The sequence below is a fragment of the Saccopteryx leptura genome, chromosome 3 (genome assembly GCF_036850995.1).
Source record: "Saccopteryx leptura isolate mSacLep1 chromosome 3, mSacLep1_pri_phased_curated, whole genome shotgun sequence".
NCBI classification, from domain to species: Eukaryota; Metazoa; Chordata; class Mammalia; order Chiroptera; family Emballonuridae; genus Saccopteryx; species Saccopteryx leptura.
The window spans coordinates 130,560,609-130,584,939 of NC_089505.1; the positions used below are offsets into that span (position 1 = coordinate 130,560,609).

The 24,331-nt window shown below is 43.5% G+C and overlaps 1 protein-coding gene across 1 annotated transcript in view; it reads left to right on the top strand.

Annotated features, from left to right (window-relative positions):
• The window catches only part of C8A (complement C8 alpha chain), a 66,375-nt gene that overhangs the window by 37,068 nt on the left and 4,976 nt on the right, over positions 1-24,331 (top strand). Inside the window, exons 8-9 of the mRNA XM_066376396.1 lie at positions 19,240-19,371; positions 20,493-20,650. Of these exons, the coding sequence (XP_066232493.1) occupies positions 19,240-19,371; positions 20,493-20,650 (290 nt within the window). The remainder of the gene's footprint in view (positions 1-19,239; positions 19,372-20,492; positions 20,651-24,331) is intronic.

The window sequence follows — 24,331 nt, forward strand, 5'->3', positions numbered from 1 at the left end:
TTCACCATAGTCTCTCTAACACTTGTTATTACCTGTCTTGTTGATAACAGTCAATCTAACAGGTGTAAGATGATATCTCATTGTGGTTTTGATTTGCATTTCTCTAATGCTAGCAAAGATGAGCAGCTTTTTTTTTTTTTTTTTGTGGCAGAGACAGAGAGAGTCAGAGAGAGGGACAGATATGGATAGACAGACAGGAAGGGAGAGAGATGAGAAACATCAATTCTTCATTGTGGCTCTTTAGTTATTTATTGATTGATTTCTCATATGTGCCATGACCGGGGGGCTACAGCAGACCGAGTGACCCCTTGCTTGAGCCAGCGACCTTGGGCTCAAGCTGGTGAGCCTTGCTCAAACCAGATGAGCCCGTGCTCAAGCTGGCGACCTTGGGGTCTAGAACCTGGATCCTCAGTGTCCCAGTCTGAGGCTCTATCCACTGCACCACCACCTGGTCAGGTGATGAGCAGCTTTTTATATATTTATTTACTATTTGTATGTCTTCTTGGGAGAAGTGTCTGTTCAGGTCCTATCCCCATTTTTTAATTGGATTGTTTGCTTGTCTGTTGTTGAGCTTTGTGAGTTCTTTATATATTTTGAATATTAACCCCTTATCAGAGTTGTTGTTTGTGAATATCATCTCCCATTTGGTTGGCTTCCTTTTTGTTTTGTTGTTGGTTTCTTTTGCTGTGCAAAAGTTTTTAAGTTAGATATAGTCCCAGTCATTTATTTTTGCCTTGACTTTCCTTGTCTTTGGGGTCAAATTCATAAAATGTTCTCCATGGCCAAGGTCCATAAGTTTAGTATCTATGTTTTCTTTTATGTAGTTTATTGTTTCAGATCTTATGTTTAGGTCTTTGATTCATTTTGCATTAATTTTTGTGTATGGGGACAAGGTATAGTCAAATTTCATTTTTTTTTTTTTTTTTTGCATGTGATTTTCCAATTTTCCCAGCACCATTTATTGAAGAGGCTTTTTTCCCTCCATTGTGTGTTTTTGGCTCCTTTGTCAAAGATTATTTGTCAGTATCTATGTGGTTTTATTATATTTCTGGGCTCTCAATTCTGTCCTATTGGTTTGTATGTCTGTCTTTATGCCAATGACATGCTGTTTTAATTATTGTGCTCTGTAGTATAATTTGAAGTCAGGTAATGTGATATTTTCAGCTCCATTTTTTTCCCTCTGGATTGCTTTTTGGCTATTTGGGGTTTATGGTGTCATACAGATCTGGTGATTTTTGGTTCTATTTCTTTTAAAAATGACATTGGGAGTTTAATCCCAATGTCATTTTTATGATATTTAAATATATTTATATATATTTAAATGTATTTATTTACTTAGTTAATTTTGGTAAGAACATTAAAGTTCTATTCTTTAGGAAACTTTAATTATACAATCCAGTGTTATTAACTATACTCACTATGCTTGCTGTACATTAGATCCTCAGACCTTACTCATCTTATAGCTGAAAGTTTGTACTGTTTTGCAATGTCTCCTTATTTCTCTGAACCCCCATCTCCTGGCAACCACTTTTCTACTCTTGGTTTCCATACATTTGACTTTTTTTTTTTTTAGGTTCCATATGTAAGTGATACCATGCAGTATTTGTCCTCCCTTGGCTTATTTCATTTAGCATAATGCCCTCCAGGTTCATCCATGTTGCTACAAATGGCAAGATTTCTTTATTTTTTAAGGCTGAATAATATTCCATTACATACCTACGCTGCATTTTCTTTCTCCGTCTGTCAACTTCAGCGGTTTCTGTACTTGGCTATTGTGAATAATTCTATGAACATGAATGTAGACATCTTTCTGAGATAATGAGTCTGTTTCCTTTGGATATCCACCCAGAAGGGGGATTGCTATGTTCTCTTTCCTGAGGAGCCTCCATACTGTTGTCCATAGTGGTTGTACCAGTTTATATTCCACCAACAGGGGCTCAAGTGTTCCTTTTTCTCTACATCCTTGCCAACATTAATGATCACTTATCTCTTTGATAATAGACATCCTAACAGGTGTGAGGTGGTATCTCGTTGTGGTTTTAACTTCTGTTTCCCTGATGATTTATAATGGTAAGCCCCTTTTAATGTACTTGTTGGCCACTTGACATCTTCTTAGTCTTCCTATGATTTTGTGCGAGACGACAGGTTTTTTTACTTCTACAGAGGAAGGACCCAAGGCTGAAAATCCTGTCTTTAGTAAGTGAAAAATACATGAGGCAGTCTGAATTATAGTCCAGGCAACCTTCCTTTTTATCTCAGCTGCCATTGTCAGGACTCAAAACCTGGGAAAATTTTTACTTCTTCACTATATATATTGTTAGTCACCTCCTCAGTATCTACTCTCTGTCTCTTTCTGTCCATTCCCCTGACCACTGCTCACCATGCTGTGTCCTGCTCAGAGAAAAGGATCAGAGGCTAGATGGGTATTCTGTAAAAATTTTTGGGACAAAGATGGTAGTGGTCTGTTCTGAACACCACCCACCCCTCTATTTTTGCTAACATAGATAGGTCCTGACACATTTATTTAAGCTTCTGTGCTCTTGGCCTCGCAAAATACAACATAAAATAGAGTTTCCTATCAGTTAAAAGTCTGATAGGATGCTGCTATCAGGATGCTGTAACGGAAACCATGCATGAAATAGAAACTAAACTCACAGTCCTCGAGACTTCAGAGGTTCACAATTCTGTAGTTTTTGGCCGTATTAAAAGGGCTTCACAAAGACCTTTCAGAAAATGGCTTCTATCGATGGCTTTTCTTATGAGGGAAATTAGTTGCACTGGGGACCCCATAAGTGCCTGCAAGCCATGTGGTTGTGAGAAGAACTAACTTTTACTGAGATATCTGTACTTTTCATGTAGACTCTGCCACTTAAAAGTTAATACTCCACATCTCTGGGTCTCATTTTCCCCAGAACTAATATATGGATAATAAGCTACTTTAAAAGGCTATAATGAGACTTAACCAAGATGATACTTATAAAAAACATTGTGAAAGTAAACCACTGTGTAAACAGTAGTTACTATTATAGATTATGGTTTTAGGTGTGGGCATGGTACTGAAGTCATTTCATCAGGATCTTGTGATAGCGAGGCATCCAGACTTTAGAGTCCGATGCAGTTGGGGGGGGGTGGGGTGGAAATCTTGGTTCTACCGTTTAGTAGGTGCATGACCTTGACCAGAGTACTTAATTTCTCTGACCTTGTTTCTTTAAGACCTAAATATGATGATAACAAGAGTTTATTTGAGAATAATGCCAAGTACATTTTGCATAAAGAAACAGGTATTTCTTCCCTTTAGTGCAGGGTATTAGTATAGCAATAATGGTTAAAACATGGATTCTGTCACTAGCTCTATAATCATGGACACATTATTTAATTATTTTAATTCTCAATTTCCTCATCTGTTAAGCTGGAGACATTAATGACATTTACCTTGCAGAGTGGTTGTTGGGAATAAGTGAACTTATCCGCAGAAAACATGGAGGGCAATGCTCAGACTCTATTAAGCATTCAATAAATATCAATTGTTGAAAAAGGTTTGAATCAGATAGCCTGGATCGAATCTCATCTCCACCATTTACCAGCCACGTGACACTTAGGAGAGCTAGTTAACCTCTCTTGCTTCAGTTTCCTGTTTTTCTAAATGAGACCATGACAATACATACTTCACACGATTGTTGTGAATATAAAATGAATTAATCTATGTGAGCATGTGGCCCAGTGCCTGGCATGTAATAAGAGTTAAAAAATGGTACTTATTATTGCTGTGCTATGTTGGTGTTATTAATACCACAGGTTTATTAGTCCCAGCTTTCCAGTTAACTCTATAATATTAACTCTCCTCTCATCTGTAAAGTGAGCATAATAAGATGACCCATCTCACAGAGATCTGCAATTGGTCAGCTCTGAAACATTGTTCAAGTGGAAGGGAAATCATTATCATCATGCACAGCCCACTGTGGCCAATGCTTCTGCGGTAGACTCGGAGCCCCAGCAATCATGCCTCCTTCTCCACCTGCCCATATTTTGATCAAGGTCATTCATTTCTGTCTTGAGAGATTCATCCAGTTTTGGAGGAACTGCTCTTCCCATTCATCAAGGTCACTTTGAATTCTTATCACTATCTTTCAACTCTGTGTTAACAACTCTGCCCAAACCCGTGCCTGCCTTCCATCATTCCTCCCCTTGATAGATGCCAGATAACTGTGACCCTGGGAAAGACCCTTGCAGCGAGGGTACAGTACACTCAGCCTAATTGTCACCTTTCAGCGAGAGTCCTTGAACCAGCTGGTCTATCACCTAACACATGGTAGAAAAAGCCACAGGGACACAAAATCTCTCCAAAGTTTATGTTAATTACACTTCTATACTCTCTTCCTCTTCCTTCTCTTCCTTTGTTCATTCATTCATTTAGCTTTTCATGCAAGAAACACTTAGTGTGTAAGCACCATCTAGACACCAATGTGGTTCCTCTCATTGAGGGTTTAAGGAAGGCAATGGGGTTTTTCATTGTCATAATCATCTGGATTATGGTTAGGGATGATTTATCACATGGATAGCCAAGTTGGTTACTACCTAAAATGAAGTAACAATTTATTTATTTTTTATTCATTGTACTTAAGAGTGAACATAAATATTTGGCTTTCATAAAATATATTTACATATACTAACGCCTAATATTGGTAAAGTATAATATATTCACATCTGGTATTCAAGAAGGTCTTTACAATAGCCTAGGAGAAATTGGATTATTTTCCCCAATTTTATAGACAGAGAGCTGAAGTCCAAAGAATCTAAGTACACTGTTCAACATGATTCAGTTAGAATCAGTGTCTTGTGATGTACAGTTTGTGTGTTGTCCAAGTATTTATTGGCCTACACATTTACTCACACATTACATCCTTCATTCTGATACTATATACCAGAGGCTTAGGCCCAGTGGTGGGATTCAAATAATTTAACAACTGGTTCTCTGCCCTAATGACCATTTTAAGTATAAAAAAACAATAGCCTGACCTGTAGTGGTGCAGTGGATAAAGCGTTGACCTGGAGCACTGAGGTCACCGGTTCAAAACCCTGGGCTTGCCTGGTCAAGGCATATATGGGAGATGATGCTTCCTGCTCCTCCCCCCTTTCTCTCTCTCTTTTTCTCTCTCTCTCTCATTCTAACTCTCTCTCCTCTCTAAAATGAATAAATAAATAAAAATTTAAAAAAAATGTTTAAAAAAAAAACACAAAAAAAACCAATATACTAAAAGATAGTTTATTATTTCATGCATTTAGTACTTAAATAAGAACAATAAAAGAGGTACATAAAACTAGCTTATGTTATAAGAAAGAGTTTTAAAATATTAACAAAAAATATTAATGTAATATACATTTTCTTTATCTTATTGATACTAAATGAAAATTTCTAGGCTGAATTAACAAATGGCATAGGCTATGCCCATTAAATATGATTGAATAATGTGTATGACAAACCTGTTTGTCATGGGAAAGCAGTGAGCATTCTTCCACAGATTCCAAAATGGGTGAAAAGATGCCCTTGAAATCTATATTGCTACTGGTTCATTGTGTCCTAGCTTCCTATTGGTTTCACTATTTGGGGAACACCAGCACACTCATAATATTTTGGGGAATTTGGGGCGTAACATAAAGCTGACACAAATGACAGCTTGTCACCCCCGGGGGTTTACTGAAGTAATAACTGTGAGGTAATTAGAATGTAGTATTTCATCAAAGATATAATGAGTTTTATGAAATGAATAATAAATATTACAAGCATAGTTCCATCAAATATTTTCACCTATAGATGGAATGAACATTACTACAGGTGCTTAGAATATGCTGTTGTGCAGATGAATGTTAAAAAAGGAAAGAATGGCCCTGGCTGGTTGGCTCAGTGGTAGAGCATCAGCCTGGCGTATGGAAGTCCCAGATTCGATTCCCGGCCAGGGCACACAGGAGAAGCACCCATCTGCTTCTCCACCCTTCCTCCTCTCCTTTCTCTCTATCTCTCTCTTCCCCTCCCGCAGCCAAGGGTCCATTGGAGCAAAGTTGGCCTGGGCACTGAGGATGGCTCCATGGCCTCTGCATCAGGTGCTAGAATGGCTCTGGCTGCAGCAGAGCAACATCCCAGATGGGTCAGAGCATTGCCCTCTAGTGAGCATGCCAGGTGGATCCTGGTCAGGTGCATGCAGGAATCTGTCTGTCTCCCCACTTCTCACTACAGAAACATACAAAAAAAAAGAAGAGGAAGGAATGTAAATCTGTGATTTCCACATTGGGTGGCTGCCCAGGCCCCCATCTTATAGAGAACCCTGATTACAAGTGCAATTTTAATAACCAGTTTGCCGAACTCAACAAAAAATTAGGTATAAGTTCTGCTGAACCAGTGTGAACCCGTTGGATCCCACCACTACTTAGATCCCAGCAGTGGTGGTTAAGGCAGCCAACATTTACTTAGCTTTTTACTATGTGGCAGACACTGGATAAAGCACTTTAAACGCACTATCTCATTTAATCCTCTGGAAAGACCTTTGAAGAGGATACTAGGATCCCCAATTTACAAATGAAGAAATGAAGTTTTGCAATGTTAAGTAACTTGCCCAAAGTCACATTGCTATTAATTGGAGGAGCCAGGGGTCAAACTCAAGAACCTATGATTTTAACAAACATGCTACGTCTCAGAGATGTTTACCTAGGATTTTTCAAACTTCAGGCCACAGCCCATTAGTAGATTATAAATGAAATCCAGTGGGTCATGACCAGCATTTAACAAAATGAAACACGATATGATAGGATGAAAATATGAATTGCATCACACCAATATGGTCAAGTATTGAAACTTATTTCAGCTGGATATGTGTGGGCTGGATCATGATATAAAATATATTGCTTACTTTTGAGAGTAGTAAAAAAAGTATTAAAAATACTGTCTTAACCCACTGCACTCGCTGATTATAGATATGTATTGAATCACTTTAAATGCAGGAAAATCAGCGATAGCCATGTGGAGGGCATTAGGAAGTGTACTATTAGTTGGGATTGTAATGAATTGTTTTCAGAGAACCAATAGGATATGTATATATACACTCCATGTATAGGTAAAGAGATTTACTATAAGAAATTGGCTCAGACAATTATGAAGTCTGACAAGTCTCAAGATCTGCAGTCAGTTGGCTTGGGACACATGTTTCAGTTCATGTTCCAAAGCAGGAAAAAAGCCATAGTTCAATTTTAAAGGCAGTCAGGTAGGAAACATCCTCCCTTACTCAGGGAAGGGTAAGCCTTTTTGTTTGATTTGGGACTTCACCTGATTGGGTGAAGCCCACTCACATTAGGGAGAGCAATCTGCTTTACTATTGATTTTACTGTTGATCTCATAAAAAAAAAAAAACACCCTTACAAGGCACTCAGGATGATGTTGGACCAACCAGCTGGACAAAATCATGGTCCATTCAAATTGATACATAAAATTAACCACAGGAAGGTAGGCAAGGGAGAAAGCTAGAGGCAGATCTAAGTAGTAACTGTCAAGACAGGTGTAGGACATCTCATACAATGAACCAGTTTATGCAAATAGGGTGAAAGAGCAAGGTTCACTGACTCTCACTCTGTGGCGGCAGCAGCTCCCAGGGGTCCCCAAACTTTTTACACAAGAGGCCAGTTCACTGTCCCTCAGATGGTTGGAGGGCCGCCAAATACAGTGCTCCTCTCACTGACCACCAATGAAAGAGGTGCCCCTTCTGGAAGTGCGGCGGGGGGCCGGATAAATGGCCTCAGGGGGCCACATACGGCCCCCGCGGGCCGTAGTTTGGGGATGTCTGATTGAGCCTCTTGGTAGTGCTCCGAGCTTTATTTGATGGCTGTCCCTATTTCACAAATGGGATGAACCAGGCACTGAGGGGGAAATGGCGTGGCCCAGGTGACACCACTGGTTGGAAGCAGAGTGAGGTTTGAAGTGAGGCCTTGTAATTCCCAGCTCAGTGCTTCTCGCTGTGCACTTGGATACCACTCATGGTACACTTCTCTTCTCTTTAAAAAAACACTACACTGCTTGTGATCACTTTGAACATGGTTAAAGTCAGGTTTTAAAAGTAATTAAGGGAATCTCATATTCAATGGGCATCCCTAACTACATTTTGGGTCAGTTTGAGCCATGGATTGAGAAATGTCATTGGGAGAACTGTGAAAGGTAAAACTGAAAGGAGCCCTGGCCGGTTAGCTCAGGTAGTTAAGAGCGTTGTCCCGAAACACCAATGCTGTGGATTTAGTCCCCAGTCAGAGTGCATACGGAAGCGACCAATGAATGCCCAGCTAAGTGCAAGAACAGATGAAGGCTTTTCTCTCTCTCTAAAATCAATCAATTAAGAAAGAAAAAGGTAAAACTGACCAGCTTGTGACAATGTGGTGGTTAGAGATAGTCACAGAGCCAGGAGAAAGCCTGGTGTGCTAGCACCCATGCCATTGAAAGAGGCGGGCCTCAGAGACTTGTAGGCCAGAAGAAGGGGCTAAGCCGGAGACAGCAGGTGGTTTTAATAGCAAATGCTACTGAGACTGCTGAGTTGAGGATTATGACACCAGATAGGGGCTCAGCCAGGAAGTGCTATGATCAATCAGTGATGCCTGTCAGAGGCAGGAGATCGGGGAACAATGGCCCCTGGGCTGTGTATTTCCTATCCATTTATGAGAAGGACACAAAAGCAGCCCAGACGATTAAGCGGTGTATGGAAAGTAATTGGGGTGGGACCGACGTATAATTCAAATCCCTCAAATTTCTCATATTTTCCATCACACTTATATATATTTAAATATATGTTCCCTTGTTACCTAAAGTAGGAGGCAGAAAACAATCTCTGAGGAAAACCCTTTTCAGAATCTAATTCCCATCCACCCACTCATCCAGCGACTATTCACTGAGAACCCATGATTTCTGGGGACACAGGGATGAAACACACAGATCCCAGCCCTGGAGAAACACGTGGTGAGTTGGAAGCTCAGAATAATGCAATGTGACAAATGCTTGCATAGAAATAAGTACAGTAGAAGCACAAAGGAGGGATCAACCACCTTGCTTCCCTCCCCATTTTCTAGACTCCAAAGGCATTCAAACGGCTCTTCCGCAATCAGTAGGAGTAGGAGCTTGTCTGGTGCAGGAGGGAGCTGGGGCTTTCTAAGCAGAGAGAGTTTTGGGAGAGTGGCTGAGGCAGCACATGGGTGAGGGTGAGGAGAAGGAGACAAGTGTCCAGGTTCACCCCAAGGTCAGACTCTGTTGTGCCCGGGCTTGCCCCTTGGCCAGCGCATATGCGAGAGCAACCCTGTGGCTGGGTGATGGCAGGAAGAGTGATGGTATCAGTAACCTAGAAGTGGAGTCAGTGCTGGCCGCCAAGGAGCCACAGAGAGGATGACGCGCTACAGGATGGCAAGCCGCTGGAGCTGTGCAAAGGTGCGCATGAAGAACGGGAGGGTCCTGGCCAGAAGCGGATTAAGGTCTGTTGAGGCCCCAGGCGCAGAAGATAATATTGGGCCTCTTACATTAGAAAAAAGTGTCAAGTTGGGGTTTTGCAGGGCCCTTCAGAAGTCGGGGCCCAGGGCGCATGCCTGGTGTGCCCGCCATTAAATCCGCCTCTGGTCCCGGCCACTGGTCAAGAGGGCCAGCATTCAGTGAGCATGTGCTGGCCCTGCTCAGTCCTCCAGCCCCATTGCTCACCACTAGGCTTCAATATTGAGCTACTTGCTGGTTCTTCCACTTAATTGTACTCACTTTCCCCTTGGGGTACTACAATAAGGGACATGTTGCTCTCCCTCTACCTGGAATTAAGTTCTCCTCCCCTCTCCCTCTCTTCTTCATCTGGCTAATGCTGCCTTATCCTTGGCCTCTACATAGATAGGATTCTTCCAGGCAGTCTTCCTGTCTCCCTGGTCCTAGGCTGGGAGCCAGTTTTAGGTGCTTCAGTGCACTTGGGTTTAGCTCTACGCATCACACTTCTGCGACGGCCTGTGCCGTCACGCAGCTTGTTACTGGTGTGCTCCCAGTTTTGCCCAGAGGCTGGGGTCACCCACAGTAGAGGCTCAGTGTCTCCCTAGCAGGTTCAGAACCCAAGCCTGCATATGTTGGGCATCCTATGGAGCTTTCCTGCAGAATCAAGGTTGGATTCTTAAAGAGATTGGACAGTGAGGTGAGCAGGCACCTGATTGTGAAGGGTCTTATATTCATGGCTAAGTCTGAGCTGGCCCAGCAGGTCTTTTGCTGTGCCTGCTAAACAGCCAGTCACCCTGAACAGACAGGCGCTAGAGTCTAACAGGCTCCAGGCTTTATCCCCAGTTACCATGACAACCAGGCTTCACAGAGATGGATGGTATTGATTGACTGACAGGCTCCTGGTGTCTTGGCTCTGTCCCCACTCCCCTTAAGTCATTTGCATACACACGGAATTCAGAGACACTCACTACCATCCTTCTGATTTTTGTCTTGGTTTTAAATTCCGCCTTTATCATTCAAAACAGCCTCAGCCTTAAAGGAGAAAAGGTGTGATGTCAGATATACTCCTAGAGTTACCCTGAGCTCTCTCTCCCATAAGTGACACAATGTGTCATGGAGAAGATGGGCTTTGGACACATACTTTGGTTCAATCCCAGTCCTACTATTTACTTATTGTATAATGGTGGGCACATGACTTAAACTATCTAAGCCTCTACTCATCTCTAAAATGGGAATAACTGTACCTGCCTGTGGAGTGATGTATATGACTGTCAAGTGACACAGGGAAAAGCTTCACTTAGCACTTAGTGATCCTTATGAAATGTGGGTGTTCCCTGGCTCTCCTTCACTCACGGCTGATGAGCTCATACTGCGGACACATTAAGAAAATGTGTTTTACACACTTCTCAGCCTCCCTCATTCTCTAAGTTTCCAGATTCAGAATCAGGAATAAAGAGCCCCATCCATGTAGGCTGCAGCATTTCTGCAACAGCAATAATAGCAGTATTGGCCCATTATTACTATAATAGTTCTGAGCCAGGCACTGTCCCCAGCACTGTCCATGGCAAGGCTTAAATCATTTAACTCCCCTCATTTAACTCCCCAGTGAGGTAGATGCTATCAAAAACCCCATCTTATGATGAGAAAACTGTGGCATAGAGAGGTTAAATGATTTGCTCAGAAAGTAAGTGAACATGGTGAATTCCAGCCCAGGCTGCCCCATTTCAGAGCCTGGCCCCCAGCTCTACTGCCTCTTGTCATGACAGAAATCATCTCTAAGTGCCAGGGTCTCTGAAGATAGCCCCCGGTCAGGCAGGTGGGGGACCTGAGATTGCATTCCCAACATTGCCCATCAGGAGTGTGGGTTCTGTCTCTGAGCTGCTTTGTGAAATGAGATGGTCATGGAATGAGGGGCTGGGTAAGGCCTCGGCTATTCATGCCATGTGGTGAACATCCCTCTCAGAGTAGCACTAATGTGAAGAAATGGGATGTGCACCGAGTTTGGGTGTAGCCTGCCTGACATCAAACCTCTATTCTCACACTTTGTAATCATGGAATTGGGCAGGTTGTCTAACTATAATAACTAAGATCTGTTGACACTCTATTATGTCAGACACTGTTCTTAGGGACTTATGTGTAGAAACTATTATCACCCCTGTCTTACAAATGGGAGAAAATGAGGCCCAGAAAGGTGCAGTAACTTCCCCCAAGCCACACTAGAAGTGAATGATAGAACTCTGACTCCGGAGTTCACACTTTGAACCCCACATAACTGCTGCCTTTTGCAACTCATAAGCCTGTAAAATGGGTAAGTCCGTCTGGCCCTGTAAGATTGTGGCAAACCTCCAATGAGATAACGCAGATGAAAGTGTTTTAAAACTATTAACTCTTAATCAAGCATGAGATATTACAAAGATGTCATTTGTATTGTTAACCAAAAGAAGACCTGTGACTCCCCAACATTTTAGAGGTGTTGTCGAGATAGTTGGCATTAGCCCGTCCCTGAGCACTCCTGAAGGTTTGGCACATGCCAGGCTCTATGCTGAGCCTTGTGAACCCAAGAGATGACTTTATAAGTTTGTGGTACAATTGGAAGACCAGACCAAGACATTGACAATTACTAGCACATACTAAATACTATGCTGGAGGCAAGCTTCAGATACGCTGGTGGCTCTGTGGGGCCCACAAAGGGATATTGTGGGGACACAGACAGGGCCCGCAGGAGTGAGGAAAGGTTTTCTAGAGCTGAGTGGAGAAACTCAATGAAAGAAGTATGGGGGACTTTGTAGTCAGAGGGGACAGCACATGCAAAGGTACAGAGGTGCTTGCACTATCATTTCCAGGTGGTTGGGGAAAAGCATGGCTTTGAATGGATGAGCAGAAGCCCAGAGAGAGCAGATAAATTAGCTAACACTTCCCAGCTCATCCAACCACAGACTCCAGTCATCTTTCCCAATGTTAAGACATGAACTAGACCAGATGATTCTTCCTTTCCATGCTGAGGCTGTCTTTGGGCTCAACCAATGTAGCAAAATAACACAGCAGATAAATCACAGCATCCAGAATGGCATTTGTTTGTTGCAGAGAGATAAATAATGCATTACACCTGCTGGTTTCCACCTGATGCTTTTAATCTAAGGGATGACAGAAACGAGCTGCGTTCTGCCACCTCGGAAGTCAAGCTGCCTGCTTCTGCCTCTGCGCGCCTCCGCAGCGGCGTGAGGACAACTCCCGCACCTCACCACAGCCGTGGCCAGGTGGGAAACAAGCCGCAGACGGGGTGGCCAGAGGCGGTCCTCTAGGCTCCTGGCCTGCCAGGCAGGCCCAGCAGCTCCTCTTGGGACCTGCTGTAAGTGGGAAGTGACACAGGGACCTCCCGGTACTTCCTTGACTGATTTGCATCTCTCTTTTTTTTTTTTTTTTGCACTCTTGAGTTTAGTCATATTGGCCTCTCTGAGCTGAATCTTGCTGCTGGGGACACAAGGCCTTCTCATGGTCTCCCTACACACTCAATGTCTTCCTTGCTTTGTCTGGCCAGTCCCTACTCATCCTTTCCGACTTGCCTCTGGAATCCTCCCTCCGGTCCCCAAGGAGAGCTGTCTTGACCCTGCTGCCTCTGTTAGTCCTCATCACACAGTACACACTCGTCTGGTGACTTGTCTGCCGTAAGCTCACTGAGAGCAAGCACTCCCCTTGATCCTCTGTTTTCCAGATGTCTGGCACACAGAGAGAAACCACCAAGGACATATCAAAGTTGTCTCACATGTTCTTCGGGTGTTCTAGTGTGTTCTTAAAGTTGAAAAAACCTTGATTTTAGAGGAGACCTTAAGAGACCACTGGTCAGTTCCTCAAACCCTTCCCCTGTGCCTCTCAAAGGCACACAGCCAGCCTCTGCTTGATGCCCTCCAAGTATGGGGAGCTCCCTGCCTTAGGAAACAACTCGAATCTCCTTGGCCTCTGACCGTCATGACAATCTATCTTATGTTGAGTCTAAATCCATGTTTCCGGAGCTTCTGTCCTTTTGGTCCTTGCTCTTTCCCATGTGACCACACAAAAAGCCTAATTCCTCTTCTTGAAGACAACTCTCTGGAGCTGAATCCAGGTCCACTGGTCCCTCCTAGAGAGAGATCTTTCCTCCCTTGTTCACGTGAACATCCCCCACCCCTTCAAACATTCCCAAAAGGAAATGGCTTTGAATTTCCTCACCCTCTTCATCTGTCCTTTAAAAATGTTTATTGATTTTAGAGAGTCAGGAAAGGAGAGAGAGAGGGAGAGAGAGAGACAGGAACATCAACCTGTTTTTGTATATGCCCTGACTGGGGATCAAACTAGCAACCTCTGTGCTTCGGGACGATGCTCTAACCAACTGAGCCATCTGGTCAGGGTACCTTCATCATCCTTATGCTTATTCTTCTCCAATCAGTCTCTGCTTTTTTTTTAACAAAAATTTAAATGTATACTATCTTATTGTTAATTCCAGGGACAATGTTGCACAGATATCTAGGACTTACTCATCTTGCAAAACTTAAACTTTATGTCTGCTGATCAGCAATCCCTTATTCCACATCCCTCAGGCTCTGGCACCTACCATTCTCCTCTCCGATTCAATGAGTGTGACTGTTTTACATACCTCATCTAAGTGGAATTGGGACACACTTGTCCTTCTGTGCCTGGCCCATTTCACGTAACAAAATGTCCTCAAGTTTGGCCATGTTGTTGCATATGGCCACATTTCCTTCTTTTTTAAGGCTGAATAATGTCCAATAAATGTCCTTTTTCTTACTTCCTTTTAAAAGTGTGGCTCCCAGAACTTTCCTCCAGGCTCTGAGCTTTCCTAACCTGCGTAGAGAGAGATTACCCCTCCTTTACTTTACTGCTTGTGATATTCACCTGGTTTCATTACTCAACTGAGGTGCAAGTTATCTAAAATGATGGCCTTGTCTTTTTCTCTGCTGTGGTTCCTATTCCTTACTGAGCTCGTGCACTGGTATTTTGTCTCCAGGGCAGGATATTACTACTTTCCCAAGTGAAACGCATTATTCTATGCTTGGTCTGTCTGTCCATCCAGCTTCCTGAGGACTTTTTGGATCCTGATTCTATATCTGAATTATCCTTGGCTTTTCCCAGTGTCTTTTTCTAAGTAAGCTACAATAAGCCTGCCACGAAGTCCATATCATGGACAAAGGCTTTGGCGAGATAGGGCAGAGGCCAGCGCTCTGCAGCAGGCCACCAGGGGGTCTCTGTAGGACCATGGGACTCAAGGTCTGGTCCCAGGTGCACTGCATGGGAATCACCTGTAATGAATCACCTGTGAAATACAGATCACTGATTACTCAGAAATACAGACTCAGCATTGACAGAGGCAGGGCCCAGGAACCTGTATTTTTAATTAGCACTCAGATGATCTCAATGTGGAGCCAGGCTTAGGAATCATCAACTCCAGAGTTCAATGTGTTCAAAAGCCAGTGCGATCTGGTCCAAAGCTGACATCTAAAGTGTCGAGCCTGCTGAGACGGGGGCAGAGCCACGACAGAGCATTGCCTGGTTCTATAAACACAGTGAATCCAGCTAGCTACACGCCCATCTGGGCAAGTGCTACACGATTGCTCCAGACCTTTCTCTCCTTCCCTCACTGCTGCCCCCTCTGCTCTTGGCTTCCTCTCTCTGGTTCTGTGTCTTAGATTTTGGAACTACCTTTGAGCTCCTCTGCCCCTACTCCAGCTCACTGGTCCTGCATTTCCACGGGCGCTCTGTAGACAGCTCGGGTTTGGCCTCCCCCATGGCTTCCAGAGAGACTCCTCTTGTAGCCCCGGTATTCTGAAACAAGCAACTCTTAGATATAAATTAGTCTACATTTAATATGTTGTCCACACCTGCTGGCTTCTCCAGGCTACCTAATTATTCCTATTAATTTTGTTCTCACCCTGTCTACATTGCCCAACACACAATGTGCCGCTGGGGCTGGTACACAGTAGGTACTTACTAAATCTTTTGTCTGCCAGCAGAGTTCTGTAGTCTGATGTAATAACTGAAATTAGTGACAATACCCCAGGCTTCTAGACAAGACAGACTTGAGTTTGACTCTGAACCCCACCGTGTTTTAGCTGTATGGCCTCACACAAGATAATTAACCTTTATGAACGTAGGACATCACAACTAAAAACGAGAAGTGAGGGCTAGGTGTCTAAGGACACTTTTACCTCTCACACTGTATCGTGAAGTCACAGACCCGCCCTTTCGGACTGGCACCTACTTCAGGGTCCTTGGAAAGTAATTCTTTGCAGTTGAGCAGTGCTTTTCAAATCAAGCTGCTGGGTTCTCCTCCTCACAGCATGCAGTGGGCCTGTCAGTGACCCTCATGAGCATAATCGCTCCACAGGTGACCTCAAGCCCCGTTAATCAGCTAGTCCTGTCACTTTAATTCAGCAGCACTCCACCACTCACCTAAGTAATCACTCTGGCGCCTGCCCATGAATTCCTTTCATCCACTTTTGTTTATCTCTGTTGAAGCATTTTTTTAATCAAAACAATTAAATATGCTAAATCTTCCCCAATTAGTAATGCATTAAAAATTAAAAGTGCTTGAACAGAAATGGTAGAAGAAGCCCTTTGCCCGGCTCTGAGTGCTGGTACTTAAAACATCCCTTCCCCCCGGCGCTGTCAGCGCGGAGTTACTCAGAAACTCGCATGCACGGAGTCACAGTGGGCTGCAGCCAAAGGGGCCTTGGGGACACTCCAGTCCAACAGCTTCTCTCCACCAGATGGGAGCTGAGGCCCAGTGAGATCACGAGTTCCTTCTGAGCTCATCTAGGGTGTCAGTGACTGGAAATTTGTTTTGCTCTGTTTTGCTTTCTTTTAAAATACAATGTGTGTATATTTAAGGTCTACAACATGACAATTTGATATATGGATACAAAGTGAAGTGATTACTACAGTCAAGCTAATTCACGTGTTTTCTCACATAGCCACCTTTAGTGTGTGTACGAAGGGAGCACACGAAGACTACTCTCTCTGCGGATTTCCAGTCTGTTCCCTTTGACCAGCATTTATCTCCACCTCCTGGTTCTTGGACACCACTATTCTCTCTCTCTCTCTCTGTGTGTACATATGACTTTTTTAGATTTCATATGTAAGTGAGATCATGCAGTCTTTTTCTTTTTATATCTGGCTTATTCTACTTAGTACAATGTCCTCAGGTTCATTCATGTTGCTGTCAATGATAGGGTCTTTTTTATTTTTTAAGGCTGAATAATATTCAATTATATACATGTATACACATTCACAATTATTTATTTATTTATTTATTTTTAATTTTTTTGTATTTTTCTGAAGCTGGAAACGGGGAGAGACCGTCAGACAGACTCCCGCATGCGCCCGACTGGGATCCACCCGGCACGCCCACCAGGGGCAACGCTCTGCCCACCAGGGGGCGATGCTCTGCCCCTCTGGGGCGTCGCTCTGCTGTGACCAGAGCCACTCTAGCACCTGGTGCAGAGGCCAAGGAGCCATCCCCAGCGCCCGGGCCATCTTTGCTCCAATGGAGCCTTGGCTGCAGGAGGGGAAGAGAGAGACAGAGAGGAAGGAGGGGGGGGTGGAGAAGCAAATGGGCGCTTCTCCTATGTGCCCTGGCCAGAATCGAACCTGGGTTCCCCCACGCCAGGCCGACGCTCTACCGCTGAGCCAACCGGCCAGGGCCACATTCACAATTTTTTATCCATTCATCTGAGTGACTGAGGTTTGAATTCGGGATTTCTGACTTCTACTACGATTCTTTCTACCAGAAGCCCTTACAAAGGACTCAGGGCATTCATTTACTCACTCATTTTTCTCATTCGTCAGTCATTATGCTGAAAATAGTTGCTGAACTCCTCCTCCATGCAGGCACCTCACTGCTGTGCTGACGAGAGTGGTCAATGAACTTGAACTCACAGAGTTTGCAGTTTAATGGGATGCAGGCAGGTAAAGTTTGTTGCTGAGCACTCCCTTGAAAACACTCAATCTAATACTCAGCTCAACTGAATTATAGCCCTGAGTTTTCCTTTGTAGTTGTTAGAATAATATAATAACTGGTAGTAACCATTATATAGTTGCAATTAATTGAAAGTAATAATATTTCAAAAATACAAACTCCACTTCACAACCTTGGGAACACCTTGGCTGCAGAAAGAGTGGAACTGCAGCAATGGCCACTGCCTTGCTTCAAACGGCTTCTCTAGCCGTAGATTGCCAGGCTGAACGGAGGACGGAAGCCCAGGTCTGTTCATTTACAGGCTACAGATCAGGGCAAAATGGCCTACTGCTTTGAGAATCAGGCTGCTCATCTGCTAAATGCAGGTTCCTCAGTGGGACAGATACAGAGATGGAGACAAGTACGGAGACTGCTGCTGCGGGACTCACGGTTCTGCTGGGGCCGGAAGGCAGGCACACTCCCCTTGGCAATGTCTCCGTCCTCTAACTGGACTCCGGTCTCTCTGAGGTCCAAGGAGAACCTGGGCAAAAGGATTGTTCAGGTGCAAGAAAAGCGCATCGGTAGCTATGAAGAAAGAGGAACATATCCCGATCCAAAAGTGCTTCATGGAGTAAATGACGTTTGAGTCGACTTAGGAAAGATGGAGAAAGGGACAGAGGAAGGGGCAACCTGTGCAAGATTGCAAGGTGGAAATGGGCTAGGCACCGTGCGAGGCATCGGGGTGGAGGAGGTCGATGAGACTCGCTGCCCCCTGGAGGCCCACAGGAGCACGTGCAAAGGAAACAAAACTAGCATTTTTGAGCAACTAGTATGTGCAACACATAGTCCTTCTTATTTCAGGAATTATTGGGGCTGGAACCATACAGAAGAGAACACTGACATTGGGTTAAAAAACTGGGATTTCCTTTTTCCCCCCTTATTTATTTTATTTAAAAAATTAAATCTAATGGAGTAACATTTCTCAGTAAGGGTACATAGGTTTCAGATAAGCATCTCTACCACATTTGAACTATTGATTGTGTTGTGTGCCCATCACCCAAAGTCAAATCATTTTCTGTCACCATATATTTGTCCCTCTTTACTCCCCTCCCCCAGGTAACTACTTCAGTTTTATCTACGTCCATGAGTCTCAGTTTTATAGCCCATCTATGTATGAAATCTTATAGTTTTTTGGCTTTTTCTGATTTATTTGTTTCATTTAGTATAATATTCTCAAGGTCCATCCATGTTGTTGTAAATGGGAATATGTGATCATTTCTTATGGCTGAGTAGTGTTCCATAGTATATATGTACCACATCTTCTTTATCCAGTCCTCTATCGAGGGACACTTTGGTTGTTTCCATGTCTTGGCCACTGTGAATAATGCTGTGATGAACATGTGGGTACATGTGTCTTTGAGTACTACTGGTTTTGAGATTTTGAGGACAGATAACCAGTAGAAGGATTGCTGGATCATATGGTAGTTCTAGTCTTAATTTTTTGAGGTAATACCATACTTTCTTCCAGAACGTCTGTACCAGTTTAAATTCCTACCAACAGTGGATGAGGGTTCCATCCTCTCCACAGCCTCTCCAACACTTGTTATTACCTGTCTTGTTGACAATAGCCAATCTAACAGGTGTGAGGTTGTATCTCATTGTAGTTTTGATTTGCATTTCTCTAATGGCTAACACAGATCTCTTATACTCCAAAACCAAAGTTAGCCTTTGCTACTATGAGATGGTTGTATCATATTTAAAGTCTTTTAGCATCTTAGCATTTTGCATTTTTGTGTCCCTGCTGCAGGTGTTACGAGTATAGATATCAAGAACTGCTTTGGAGGATCTGTGGGCATTGGTTATGATTTTTCATACAGCACAAGAATTGAAGGAGGTTTATCTGGAGAAAAGTGTAAAAGTCATGGAGGTGGCAAAGAAAGTAAGTATTTAGTAAAGAGTCTCCCAAAAAGAAAAGCTAGACTTTTCCTTGGACATATAATCAGGGCATGGCGACTATTCCCTGCCCCCACCCCAATTGATTTCATTCCATCAATGGTCAATCTGCATGGCTGCTAAACACACCAAGCCAGTGACATATACTGGTTCTAATTTTGAATCCACCATGGGTTAAGTTCACCTTAGAAATACATGACTTTATAAGGTACCCACCAAGCCCTAGATAAAGATCTAAGACCTGGGATGAAAGAAATGTACAGACAGAACCTGGAAAATAGATTATTGAGATTAAATCCCATTAGTATATAGTCCAAAGGGAGGAAAGATGTCCTTCAGAGTGGAGAATTTGGTTACCATGTCCAAGCTCAAAGAATAATTATTGGAGTACGAGAATATTTGGTGGCATTTTCTAAACAAGTCAACATGAGTGTTCATGTATTCATGCATGCATTCATTCATTCATCAAACATGCATTGAGTATTTTTTTTCAGGTGGGAGACAACAGCAAACACAGGGATGATGAAACAGTTTATAGTGTGGTGGATGAGGTAGATACGAAACAGGTTCAATTTACTCTCATTGCATGAGGCTACTCATACCTCATGACCTTAAGTCAAATCGCCTCTTCTCTCTGATGCCCTCCCCTCCTTTTTCCAGTTCCCAACAAAGAGTCATTCATTTTTCTTCCTGACCAGTCCCCCACCCTACTGTAGATCTGACCACATGCCTTTCTCTGTACCCCGACTGAGCCCCACAGAATCATTCACTGTTTAACTGAATTTGGCATGTAGCAGGCACTGAAGAAGCATTTGACATATTCACGAATGAATGAATAAATGAATTATCATCTGTTTTCCTACCCTCTTCCTCCTCCACATTGGCTAGGCCTCCCCTTGTTTTCTCTAACCCAGAGGATGGGTCTATTTCCTACATCTCAGCCTTTCTCTTCTGCTTTGTCCTGTTAGTTCGCCAAGCGAGGTAGAAGAATGGAAAACAACTCTAAGAACAGCACATGAACTTTGTCTTAAACCTCATTAGTGAAGTTTGTGAACCCATCCTTTGTCTTTTTCGGGAAATGGGCTAATGCAATTATCCTCTTGATAGCTCCCGAAGAAGAGCTCGCGGCTGTGCAGGACATCATTTCTCGGGTGCGAGGTGGCAGTGCTGGCTGGGGTGTTGGCTTGGCATACAACTCGAGCATCATTTCGTATCGTTCCTGGGGGAGGTCATTAAAGTATAATCCTGCTGTTATTGATTTTGAGGTAAGTCTTTTTGCAGTTGAAGAAACTCTACGTCCACAAGGAATGAAAGTGAAACAGACCAGATCATTTCATATTTCTCATTATGAGCCCATCGAAGAACAAGATGAAATGTTAACGGCACACTGACCTGGTAGTCCTCCCCACGCCTGACTCTAGGGAGTGTGTGACTTTAGACCTAGGCTGCAGGGAAGCTGAGATCAAAATCAGAATAGCTGGTCAGTGCCTAGTTTCACACTAGTAGCCCCAGGATTTCTTCAGAATTGGGTGACATTTAAAAAAATAATAATTTGTATTATATTTAGCCATATCAGACTTAAACACATCTGTTAAATTGGGGGTTGGTAAACATTTTCTGTAAAAAAGCAGATAGTAAATATTTTAAGCTTTGTGGGCCACGTACCATTTCTATTATACAAGTTTTTCTTCTTTTTTTTTTATAACCTTCTAAAAATATAAAAACCATTCTTATCTCAAAGGCCATACCAAAACGAGCTGTGGGTTGAATGTGGTCCCAAGCTCTAACTATATTTGCTGCCCCTGTTCAAATGATTTTATCTCTTCACCACACTGAACCCCTACCGAGAATGTGACTCTCCTCCATTGAAAAGGTGAGAACACTGAGGCACCAAGTGCTGGAGTGGTTTAAGGTAACAGAGTTCATATGTAGCAGGACCTGGATCTCAGACTTTTGTATTTTGTGTCCACTTCTCATTTCCTTCAATCCTAGTACGTTCCTTTAAGCCATGGTTATCAACCACTGGGGGCAATTTTGTTTCCATGGGGAAATTTGGCAATGTCTAAAGACATTTTGACTCTCCTAACGGTCCCCACCACAAAGAAATACCGAGTCCCAAGCAGCACTAGTGCTGACGTTGAGAAATCCTACCTTAAACCCCTAACCTCACAAAGGGAGTAAAATTATATTCAAACTGCAAATAAGTAATGGTTCTACCAGTTGTCAAACTTTTTCTATTCATATGCAAAGGTTATCCATTAAAGAAAAGAGTTATATTTTGGTTTTTTAAATATTGTTTTCCTGCCTACTTTCTCCTGAACATTGCCAATTTTCTATACATATCCAAAATTCCAGGTATGAATGCATTCCTCCTCTTAAAATATATACCTATAGTTAAACCTAAAAGGTTATTTTAACACTCGGCTATCTAGAAAGAAAATGGTTAGATGAATTAATTCCGATTTTATTTCTTCTCCAATAAGTAAGGGACCATTTTTACACACCTGTAATTCATATAGGGTCTGAAAATTGCTATCATCAAGGTATTAGTGATTTGGGCAAAAACTGTAAATTTAGTATCAGGAGTAATATATAAAGTTTCACAAGCAAGAGGTGAATTATGTGTTTGCCTTGAGCAAAACTTCTAAGGGGAAGATTCATCCATGATTTGGAGAAGACTGAATGCTATCTTTTGGGAAAGAGTGCCTGGGTTTGGGGTGAGAAACATATATTTTGGTTCATGGCTCAGCAACTTTTTGATGTGTAACCTTTGACAAGTTACTTCATTTTTTGAGCCCTATTTTCCTGCTCTATCACATGGGGATAACAGAAAGTTATGACACAAGGTTACGGAGGAGAAGCGGGTATTTAGTATCAGTTCAGGAAACAGGTTTGTGGAGATTAAGCGAGCTGGCCAAAGCTCATGTCTAGTACTTGAGCCATGTCTGACTGGCTTTGACACCCACAATCACAACCATCTTACCCCAGAATAGACTGGGTTCAATGCAGTAAGCTTCTGTTGGGTTGTAGGGCAAGGAAATGACGTGGCTAGATCTGTTCTTTAAAAAGAGAATGCTCAAGGCCCTGCTGGTTGGCTCAGTGGTAGAGCGTTGGCCTGGTGTGTAGAAGTCCCGGGTTCGATTCCCGGCCAGGGCACACAGGAGAAGCGCCCATCTGCTTCTCCACCCCTCCCCCTCTCCTTCCTCTCTGTCTCTCTCTTCCCCTCCTGCAGCAGAGGCTCCATTGGAGCAAAGATGGCCCGGGCACTGGGGATGGCTCCTTGGCCTCTGCCCCAGGTGCTAGAGTGGCTCTGGTTGCGGCAGAGCAACGCCCCGGAGGGGCAGAGCATCACCCCCTGGTGGGCAGAGCGTTGCCCCCTGGTGGGCGTGCCGGGTGGATTCTGGTTGGGCACATGCGGGAGTCTGTCTGACTGTCTCTCCCGGTTTCTAGCTTCAGAAAAATACAAAAAAAAAAAAATAATAAAAATAAATAAATAAATAAAAATAAAAAGAGAATGCTCACAGAAGTCTGAAGGGTGAATCGAAGGGGAGAGAGTCTGGGGACAAGGGGACCAGTTAGGGCTGAGATGTGGGCATAGCTATTCACTTGCATATCCCCAGAACTTAGCAGTGCTTATTTATGGTAGGTACTTAGATTGAATGAATATAGAAATCATGTGATGTTATGATGCTGTGTTAGGTTACATATTGGTATGTGTTATGTGTTATGTTATTTTGTGTTGCCATATCACACCACTTGCCTTCTCTGAATCAATTGTCTCATCTGTAAAATGGGAACAAGAACATTGCCAATATCTTTTCAAGCTCTCACATTCTAAGGTTCATCCTCTCCACCCCTCATTCCTCCTCTGTGTCCCCATCGGCACTAAGGAGTGCTCCCTTTCCTCTTAGTCAGGGCTCTGGAGGGAGCAGTGAGAGATGCGGGACGTGGGTGAAGCTTCACCGGAAGGTCAAAGGGAAGTTGCCCAGGGTTCCTAGGCTTTCTACAGAACTAAGAGTCAACTTAACCAGGGCCACAGGGTAGCCCATTTTTCACAGCCCATTTTCCATAACAATGGAGTCATATTCCCTGAACTTCCAGTAAGTAGAGTTCTTCCCTTGGCTGGAGGCCCAGCCGGTCCTGCCATGACCAGCCTGATGACCTCAGCCGTAGCCCCGACCACAGGCCAAGGTCTGTTTGCCAAAGGTCCTTCTGTACACATTTCCAGGAACCCACTCAAGGCTATCGCGACGCCCCCTTTGACTCTGATTCTAGGGAAGTGAGACTGCTCTGGTGTGGCTCGGTCCTCTCTCCAAATTTCTCGGTAACCTTGCCAAATGACTCTATCTTAGGCCTCAGGTGACCGTCCTGTGAAATGAGAGATCTGGAAAAGTACTTTCACTTTATGATTGTGTGTTAAAATATATAGCATTATTAAGCATGCTGAAGGTAACCACATGTACACGGAATTTGAAATTTATAGCCCTTTTCTGAAACTGTCATCACCTCTAGCGAATAAAAATGGTGCTTTACTTTTACATTGTTCTTCCCTTTTGCAACAGTATCTCATATTCATTGCTTCTTCAGATCCCCTTCTAGAAAACAGGTTATAATTCCATTTTGTAGATAAGGAGGCTCAGGTTTAGAGAGGAGCAGTTGAGAGTTCTAGGCCACAAAGCTAGGAGGTGAACAGCCTTTATCCAGCTTTTCCTACGTGGCAGGCTGTCCCCATCCATCGACTTTCACCCTGACGACAAACCTGGAAGGCAGGCTCTTGTTCTCACTTTACAGATGAGGAAGGAGGCTCAGGAGTAACGCACCTGAGGTCACACGGCCGGAACAGTGGCGCTGGGACTGGAAGCCAGATGTCCTGCCTCCAGCTGCCATGCTGTCACCATCTATGACAGTACCTCCCGACCAGGAGGGGTCAATTTTGTCCCCCAGGG